Source organism: Uranotaenia lowii, chromosome 2 (assembly GCF_029784155.1).
Source record: "Uranotaenia lowii strain MFRU-FL chromosome 2, ASM2978415v1, whole genome shotgun sequence".
Lineage (NCBI taxonomy): Eukaryota > Metazoa > Arthropoda > Insecta > Diptera > Culicidae > Uranotaenia > Uranotaenia lowii.
In genome coordinates, this window is record NC_073692.1 from 430,330,278 (window position 1) to 430,339,813 (window position 9,536).

The 9,536-nt window shown below is 41.5% G+C and overlaps 3 protein-coding genes across 5 annotated transcripts; 2 read left to right on the top strand and 1 right to left on the bottom strand.

Annotated features, from left to right (window-relative positions):
• The first annotated feature begins 577 nt into the window (after window positions 1–577).
• Window positions 578–2,268, top strand: LOC129743783 (26S proteasome non-ATPase regulatory subunit 5). Its single transcript, XM_055735970.1, is given in 5 exon segments — window positions 578–892; window positions 968–1,307; window positions 1,310–1,469; window positions 1,530–1,716; window positions 1,781–2,268. Coding segments are annotated over 5 exon segments (1,224 nt in total). The 5' UTR covers window positions 578–719; the 3' UTR covers window positions 2,145–2,268.
• Window positions 2,269–2,414: 146 nt separating this feature from the next.
• On the bottom strand, window positions 2,415–3,713 carry LOC129743782 (oocyte zinc finger protein XlCOF26-like). Its single transcript, XM_055735969.1, has 2 exons — window positions 3,464–3,713; window positions 2,415–3,402 (listed from the first exon to the last, which is right to left on the bottom strand). Exons 1-2 carry the CDS (start codon window positions 3,617–3,619, stop codon window positions 2,482–2,484), a joined length of 1,077 nt encoding a protein of 358 aa, XP_055591944.1. The 5' UTR covers window positions 3,620–3,713; the 3' UTR covers window positions 2,415–2,481.
• A 1,333-nt stretch (window positions 3,714–5,046) lies between these two features.
• On the top strand, window positions 5,047–8,485 carry LOC129743779 (zinc finger protein Xfin-like). Of its 3 annotated transcripts, none has more exons than XM_055735961.1 (4): window positions 5,047–5,082; window positions 5,163–5,587; window positions 6,303–7,485; window positions 7,554–8,485. In XM_055735961.1, exons 2-4 carry the CDS (start codon window positions 5,222–5,224, stop codon window positions 8,255–8,257), a joined length of 2,253 nt encoding a protein of 750 aa, XP_055591936.1. In that variant the 5' UTR covers window positions 5,047–5,082; window positions 5,163–5,221; the 3' UTR covers window positions 8,258–8,485. The 3 variants fall into 3 exon arrangements, with proteins under 3 accessions (XP_055591936.1, XP_055591939.1, XP_055591937.1); XM_055735964.1 differs by having other exon boundaries at window positions 5,047–5,076; XM_055735962.1 differs by lacking the exon at window positions 5,047–5,082 and having other exon boundaries at window positions 5,109–5,587.
• Window positions 8,486–9,536: the final 1,051 nt, after the last annotated feature.

The following is a 9,536-nucleotide window of genomic DNA, read 5'->3' on the forward strand; positions in this document are numbered from 1 at the left end:
TAATGGCACCTTCAAACCTTAAAAATCACATCCTTGTGCAATTGGGCTTGGGCCTGCTAAAAAGAGTAAAGCTTGCTATTTACTTATTACACAGGTTTTCATAAGAATGACAGCTATTCGGAGAGGAATTGGAGTGAAGGCTATTGTTTTCTCTGTTTAACACATGAAAAATCGTATACCGGGATTGCGAGCGCCCTCCAATTTCGCTAAATTTAGATTTACTTCGGTAATCCGAGCCTTCCGATTTCTGGAATAACTTTCAACAACCTGAATAAACAAATTTTATGAACCGGGTGATGGCGTAAAAGTTGCAGCAATCAATGATAGAGCAACAAGAAGAAGAATAACCGAATTTTACATTAAAAAACGTTTTTTTTTTTTGTAATTTCTTTATTTGAAACGGCTCATACCTTGAGGCTTTAAGGAGCCAAATTCGTTTTGTATGTTTACAATTGTTTTCTTAGGTCTACATTTAAAAAAAAACGTTGTCCGTTTCAACAATTTGAAAACATTATAGAGAAAACTTATTTTTTACCCATATTTACCGTATCTCTAATAAGACTGCATGGGATTTTGTTTTTGCAAGAAACAAAAAACAAAACCTAAACAAAACAAAAAGGCTTTCGCAAATTCACCCAGTCATTGCCGCCCGTTAGTGCTCGCCTTTAGTTGCAGTTTATTAAAATTTGGTCGATTTGTACGGCAAAATATTAATTACAATGGACGAAAATCTGTGCCGGGAGTTGCTGGCCAATCTGCAGCTTGAACAAAACCGCAAAACCACGCTATCGGAAATAAAGAAGACACTGATTTCGGGCACCAGCAGCACCTCTGTTGCTAGCAACTTCCTGAAGGCTCCGGAACTGTTCAACTGCCTGGAGGATGGCAATAGGTAAGTCCTAATGAGTGATCCTAACGGCTCTGTATTTTTATTAATTTAAAAATGTCTTTGTCTTGTCTTCACCAGTGAGCAAACCCTGTTGGCCTGTGACATACTGTCTCTCTGCATGGGCAACCTATCCATAGGGGATGGAACGAACGAATTGAAGGATGTAATCGAAAAATCTTTGAGCCATTCCAATCCAAATGTTCAGGCATTTGGTCTGCGTGAATTCCGTAGAATACTTGTTGGAAGCACCGCGTCGGAATCGTTCATTAATGAAACTATCATTTTACTGGTCATCAAATGTTTGGCTTCGGATGAAACTTCCGTTGGAACACCTTCGATAGATGTGCTGGTTCAGATCCTTCCCAAGTTTTTGCATATGCGAAGCATCCAGGCTAATTTGGATGATCTTCTACGATTCTGGCTACGATTCTGGTGCCAGGGTTCATGCGGTTCTATGGTAGTATTGCTGTCATTCATCCTGCCAAGATATATGAAGGGTATCCAAAAATAATCGGTATGCTTTTTGACTGTCTACTGTCAGAAGATTTATCCATGGCTCCGGTGGCCTACGACACTTTGGGTAAGAACTTTGACTGACGTCTACTTTCAAAATGATTGAGAATGACATTGCCCTTTTCAGGTTGCATATCGTACCCAAGTGAAGGTAAACGGCAGCTACACTATAAACATGGTGCTCAACTGAAAGCGACTTTCAAGCACTTCAACACTGTCATCCGCAATTTGCCAAATGAACCGAAACTTCGACTACTTTCCTGTCTACAGTTGGTATTTTCATGCGACCCGGCCACTGTCGATAATCAGATCACGTAAGTCTTCGATAAATTTCGTTCTATAAATTAGTATAAAATAATGTTGTGCCTTTCTATAAAGCTCTATAACGCAGACATGGTATGGCTACCTATCGGAGGAAGAATCCTTGAACCTGGTGATGGATTACATCCGGAATCCTTTCCCAGACATTAAGCGGGCAGCGCTTGCTCTGCTTAAAGCTATAATTGGTCACCGCTGGGGCCAACAGTACTTGCTGAATACCGGTGGCTTCATCGAATACCTGCTGGATCGAAAGCGCGAAGCCGACAAAGACATTATTCTGGATAAGTACGAGATCATACGATTGCTGGCCCAGTCCAACGTTTTCGACGAACAAACTCAAGCAGAACTGAAGCGCTACGTGTCGGAAGGAGCTTTCTTTGTACAGGGCATCACAGAAGTGGCCATCGAAGGCTCATCTTAATCGAAACGCTTAATGGCAGAGGTAAGACATGAAGCGAATGTCTACTTTTTACATTAATTTTTCGCGGTCTTCATAAAAAAAACTAAATTTATTAACTGGATTACGTCTACGTACTAATTAAAATGGAACGCATAGTTTTGAACCTTGAATGTGTTAAGATTTAGTTTATCCGATTTTCCTTTAAGTATAATTTATCTACATGTTAACATCTTCAATCAGATTCAGAAATTCAACCAAGGATTTATTTTACAATTAGAAGACAAATGCATGTTTGTTTTGTGAAAACTTTATTATCATTACACGCCATGGTTTAACGATTCCTTTTTAAATTAAAACTTCAATCCGCAACGATATGCGTTCTCAGGTGGTTCTGGAGTGTATCGTTTTTAGAGAATTCGCGACCACACACCCGACAGCCGAATCTTTTTTCCTTAACTGAGTGTTTGCTCTTTCGATGGCTCAATAGCGAACTTCTGCGGTTGAATTGTTTTCCACAATCTGCACAACCAAATGGCCGCTCATCGGTGTGGCACATACTGTGATTCTTGAGCTCATCGTTGGTGACGAATTTCTTATCACAAACGTCGCAACCGAATAGCTTTTCTCGCTCATGGTTTCGTTTTCGGTGCATGGCCAAATTATTGACGAACCGGAAGTCCTTTCCACAAACGTCGCACGTAAAAGGCTTGTGGTCCGAGTGAACAAGCATATGCTTTTTGAGGCCACTTTTCTGGGTTGTCTTATGACCGCAGATTGCGCAACCAAACGGTTTATGCTGACTATGGTTGAGCTCATGATTACGCAGTGAAGCAGCCTGTCGATACGATTTTCCGCAGAGCTCACAACGGAATCCACTCTTGTCGTGCGTTGCCATGTGACCAGTGTAGGCCATTTTAGTTTTGAACCGTTCTCCACAACTATTGCAAAGATAGGCATCTACTTCTGAATGTAGCTGCAGGTGAACTTTCAATGTTTTGCGAGACTTTAGTACCTTATGACAGAAACTGCATTCTAAATTCTTTGCAGAAATTCCAGATTGCTCCACTTCTGTCGCTAAAGGAGTCATCGTTGTATCGTTAAATTGAGCCAATCCTTCATTCTGAGGAAGTTCTTCAAGGTTCATCGTTATCAATTGGTTGGTTTGATTTCTGAAAAAACGATCTGATTCTAAACATTTTTCTTGGAAAATTTGGAACTGCTTCACAACTGAAAAACATTCAGCACAAATAGTCGCTGGCAAACCATCATTTTCAGAAATCTAGAATTTAAAAAAAAACAAATTATATGGACTATTTTTAATGTTCAACACAGCGATATACCGGATGCATCTGGGGAATTATTGTTGAGAGAAACTCGGCCAATGTTTTGATGTGATCCGTTTTATTTCCGATAGTGTCCTGCAGTGTTTCAAACAGTGAAAACCTGGATTTTGCTGATGAAGAACCACAGGTTCTACACACATTGTTAGCCTTCATTTTAGTTTAATAATTTTCAAAATAGAGGCATATCACACTAATAATCTTTCAACTTATTTATAGCGTTTTGTTTTCATTTGGTGGCTTTCACAGTACTTAGTGCACAACTGGTGGGCCACCAGGGTGAAAACAAATAGGCTACGATTTGTTTTGATATATGATGCCTTTTAAACCATACACAAAAAAATGCATTACTCAAATAAGTAGTTTTTTAAACATACATCAGTAATAGTGATTGTATCTGTATAAAGGTAGCTGTTCTTCTGTACATTTTCGGCCAGTGAATCCGAAAAAGGTAAAATTTGCCTTTTTTCTAGGTGAAAAGAAAAAAGGTACAATTTTACCTTTTTGCTGTGAATGAAAAAAGATGTATAATACATCTATAATATAATATCTTATCACCGCTACTTTTTCTAATCGTATGGATGAGATTCTGAATTGATCGATCGATTGACATGCACCGAACCGAGGATTGCCGTGGAATCCTTCAACAATGGAGCAACTGAACGACCTTGACCTAGCTGACGATATTGTTTTGCTTGTCCAAACACAACCGGATATGCAGAGCAAACTCACGACCTCTCCGAAAGCTCCAAGGCAGCAGGTCTCAAAGTAAATGTCGGAAAGACCCGGTCGATGGAGATCAACACAGAAAATCCCTCCAGTTTCATGGTAGCTGGGCAACAAGTTGAGACAGTGGAGTGCTTCCAGTATCTTGGTAGCCAGATAATGCCTGATGGTGATACCAGGAAAGACATCGAAACCTGGATCAGAAAGGCCCGATTTGCGTTTGCGAGTCTCCGAAACATCTGGCGGTCACGCCAGATCTCTCTACGAACAAAAATCCGAATCTTCAACTCAAACGTCAAATCCGTATTGCTGTACGGGTGCGAAACTTGGTGCACATATGCGGTGACGACGCGAAAACTGCAAGTATTTGTAAACCGCTGCCTGCGGAATATCATCCGCGCTTGGTGGCCTGGCAACTGGATCTCGAATGAGGAACTACATCGCCGGTGTCATCAGAGAACACCAGAAATCGAGATTCGGGAACGTAAGTGGAGATGGATTGGGCACACGCTGCGATAAGATGAGAACGAGATTTGCAGAGAGGCGCTTCAATGGAATCCAGAAGGACGATATCGAAGAAGAGGCAGACCCAATCTAAGAGAGTCTTGACTGGGACCAAGTGAAGACGCTGGCTCCGGATCGTTAACAGTGGAGGTCTTTTCCCAAGGCCCTATATGCACCGGAGAATCCACGCGGGACCATTAAGTGTAATGTATAATGAAATAAGGTAAAATTTATCTCGAAAGAGGGGTTGAAAAAAAAATACCCCAGTTAACTCGCTAAATTTTACCATTTTTTTATTCTTCGTGTGCAGAACCGTGACACAAGCGTAACAATAAGCGAATGTCAAATAGCACAAAAAAATTGATGCGTGAGGCGGCATTCTGGTAAAAGTGAGAAAAATCCCTAATGTTTTTTTATTAAAAATCCAATTTTCTGCTATTTATATTTGTTTATTAAACACGAAATTCAGGTGCCACAGGATTGTTGTAACAGTTCGTTAATCTTCGCTGCCATACCGCTGCCTGAACAATGGAAACCCGCTCCACAAACAGCGCCCTGGGGGGAATCGTAACCCCTACCGGACCCAACATTTGCCGGATTTGTTTAACCAACGGTGGTCCAAGCATTCGAACGTCGACTTTTAATCCCGGAGACGCATCATCCGTACTGGAATCGATCTTTTCGACGGTGTCCGAGTACAACCATCGGAGTTTGTACGGTATCATGTTGACCGTGTGCAGCCCTCTCAGCCAGCGAGATTTACTTCGGGGAGTGCCGGAACGAATTTGCCACGGTTGCAAGTGGCGGCTGCTTTCGGCTTACGATTTCTACGAGACCTGCCTGAGAAACGATGACCGAATACGGGAACTGACTGGCGCCGGAAAGCAGATACAGGTAGGATGCCCAAATGGCACGTAGTTTGATGTTTCGGTGTTTAGGCGTTCTGTGGTATTCCACAATTTAAAATGCCCAGGTATAAGAAGGTCGGTGATTTGCCCAAATTGGTGATTTGGTTTAAAAATTTTTTCTGATTAACGCATGTTTTAGGGAGCTGTTAAAAAGCGCCTGAAATTATATTTCTTTAAAAGGATCTAAAGCCGTTTTAAGCAACATTTATATTTAAAATGAGACAAACAAATGGAATTGATCAATGGAAATTCTTATTTAAAATTAGTATCTATAAACTGAAACTAGGTAAAGCTCTTTTAAAATGATTTGAAGAATTATGTATCCAAACCATGGCCTTTATACCCAACTAATAGTTATAATCCCCCTGCTCAAAACATTCCGATTCTTTCTTAATCGTTTCTCTCTCTCTTGATATTTAAAAGGTTTTAAAAATTGCCTAAATAGCAAAAAACTGTTTTCTATTAGGTATAAAAATTGAACTAAGTTTGAATTTAGCATTCGCGTGCTTAAACTTAGGGTTTTATTCTGCGAGGCGACCGATGATCAGATTTAGAATTTAAATAGTCACGTCGTCACTCCCTTCGTAGAAGAGAATCCAATGTAGTTTGTGAGAAATTTGATCTACTCACAACATTTGTACCAGAAATCTCATATCTACCAAATTTCAATTCAAAATTCAAAATAACTGTATTTACTCCAGGATCAAATACGAAATCCGGGTGAACCTCAGGTTCTAATACAGCAAGATGATTCAATCCAGGATATGACTCCCGACATTATGATGGACCAGTCATCGTCGTTCATGTTCGACAGCAATAGCTACTATCCGGAAGCTGAGAGTACACAATTCATGGACGGAAACGCCGCCGATTTGCTGGAAGAAATGCCCACAAAGGAACCGCAGGATGAGGCGTTCTTCGAGGAGCATTACAAACTAAACGACAAAGGCAACCACAGCTGTGGAATTTGCCAGCAAGAGTTTATCTACAAGAGCCAGTGTAGGTCGCACATTTTGGTGAAGCATGATCCGAGCAAACCGTTTAAGTGTGATGTGTGCTTCATTACGATCACGACCGAGATGCGGCTCGTTCGCCACAAGACTATCTATCATGGTGAAGGAGTTATCAAGATTTCCGAATTGGAAGAAAAGAACGAAGGAACAGATTCCTGGACCTGTAAGATATGCTCGAAATCGTTTCCCTCCATTATTCGTTACAAGAAGCATAAAGGCGTCCACGTGGCCCACAATAGGCCGTTCAAGTGTGACGTTTGTTTGTATCGGTTCTCGAGTAAGTCGCAGTTGAGACAGCATTCCAAATTGCACCAGGATGAGGCTGGCGGGGGTGAAATGGGCGCTCAACTGCAAACGTCTGAAGCGGATCCAAAAAAGTGTGACTACTGCGAGGAAAAATTGACCGGTAAACGCGCCATGACGATGCACGTGCGTCGCTTCCATCCCCAGGAACTGATGCAAGCCGAAGCACGTGAGAAGAACAACTACAAATGTATCATCTGCTCGGAGGCATTTGCCCGGGAAAGTGTCCTCAACACTCACATGAAGATGCACGAACTGATGGCCATGGAAAAGAGCAAAGAACAGAACCAAGTCCTGGAGGCGCTAGTCAAAAAAGAACTGAAAGAACAGCGCAACTCGATGGATGTTGCTCAGGAAGGTCCGATGGCGAACGATGGAATGGGGAACAATACTTCGTTGAAAAAGAAAAGCGATGTGGACGTGCTGTTCGTTTGTATGGTTTGTCAGCAGGAGTTTGAGGAACGCGGTCAGCTGCTGAAGCATCAGAAAAAGTCTCATTCCGAGTTGCATCTGAATATTGTCTCATCGACCAAAAATGATTCAGTTGCGGCAGACAACGCTGAAGAAGGTAAGAGAGCAGTATGATCTTTAAGAGCTCCAACAAATTGACATGTTTTCTCATAAATTTCTCAACAGCAAACGAAGGGCAGCCTAACGAGTCCCCCACGTACGACGAGTCGATGGTCATAGCCCTCGATCCGTCTCAGCTACTCGGCCAATCGATGCCGGCCGACGGTAGCACACGGCTACAACCCGTTGTCGATGGTGCTGCACCTGTTCCTGCCCTACCCAAGTGCGATCTGTGCGGTAAAACCTTCATCTATAACTGTCTGCTGCAGACGCATCTGAAAAAAAGCCACAGCGAGTCGAAACCCTTCGAGTGTAAGGTTTGCCACCAGCGGTTCGGATACCGTGGAACCCTACAGAAGCACGAGTTGACACATTCCGCCCAGCACATCAAACCCGGCGATCACGGTTCCATCATGTTTAAGTGCAAAATCTGCTCGGCTAAATTCTTGGAGCTGAAGCAGCTGTCGTTCCATCTGAAATCGCATCGCAATGAAGGTTCGGCAGCAGACAAGGAACCCACCCGGAAGGTGGAAATATTCAAGTGCAGCCACTGTCCCCAGATTTTTAGCGATCGCGATCAGTTCGATGAACACCTGGTGCAGGCGCATCAGCAAGCCCCAATTCCACAACAAAATCATCATCCGACTGGTAGCACCGACACAGAATCATCCCAAAACCGACCCCGATTGGATCGACCCATGAACGAGAAGGAGATGTTTTTCGATAGCCTCTCGATCGTCAAGTTGGAACGCGTTTCGGATTCGGAATAATCGATCGACTAAGATTTTTAATGTTTCGTGTTACGTGGACGGCTTTTTTGTGATCCTTGTTTGTACTAGAAGCCACAAAAGCTGTTCTCTATTATAGTTTCTCCATAATTTGACCAAGGTAGGTAGTAGTGTTCATTAATTATGAGCGATACTAAAAACTGGATGTGATTAGTTTTAATATTACCAATAATATGTAGCCAGATAAAATATACGTAGTGTATTTGAACCGAGGAAATATGTATATGCCAAAATGATTGTAGGTATCATATCACAGTCAGAGAGATAATGAGCTTCTGACTTTCATCACTCATTTTCAATGAATGTTAATGATTGCACTTCGCAACTGAAGGTACAGCGGTCGGGTTTCGTTATTGATTGCTACTGAACCTATCCGATCATCGATCGTTCGACTCATCGCTAAAATACAGATCACCTCGCACGATGCTTGCTTTTAAAACAGTGCAGCACCATCATCAAATTGGAATCTCACCAATGAGCGAGGAGTGAATGGTTCAGTCAGTGAGTGAGTGATACATGAAACCGATCATTAGCGAATGTAGTTTGATTTTAAACATAGCAAATTTAAACATTCATTTGTTTTTATAACGTTTTTTTACATCAGTATGAACAAAGTTGTGTTTTCAATTTTTACAAGTTCTCTTATTAAATTGTCGTCCGTTATGTTAAAATTACTGAGAATCTATGGTGTCCCGCACAACTGTTCAATTTTTCACGTCCTCTGAAAAATTAATATTGAATTTCAAATAAATCAGGCAGATACTGAGTGAGCGACATTCAGAATGGATCAGTTTGTGGCCCTTATTCTGCGCCGCGCGTGACGTGATGATTGTCACCTCACCTCGGAGTCACCGTGAGATTTGTCACACACAAAACTTTCGAGGCTCCACTTCAAGGAATATTTAAAGAAGGTAGTGTCGAGGCAGCCCTGCTTTAGTATTAGTACACACTGCAACGTCACAATCACGAAAAATCTGTTAAATTACTAGGAAATTTGCCTTTTTCGTTGATAATTTGAAGAATTTGCTGGAAATGTTCCACTTTTAATATATGTTATTCTAGAAGGATTCTTGTTCTTCGAGATTGGTTCGAATAAAGTTGGATTTTCGAGTAATTTTTGTATGAAATAGACCATCGAAGTTCGAAAAAATAGTGGATTTTCCCTACTCAAATTTGCAAAACTTTAAAATTAGTTCAAAGTCTTCCATGAAAATGATCAAGCCAGTGCAGTTTAAGATCCTTATTACAAAAAAGTTATCAA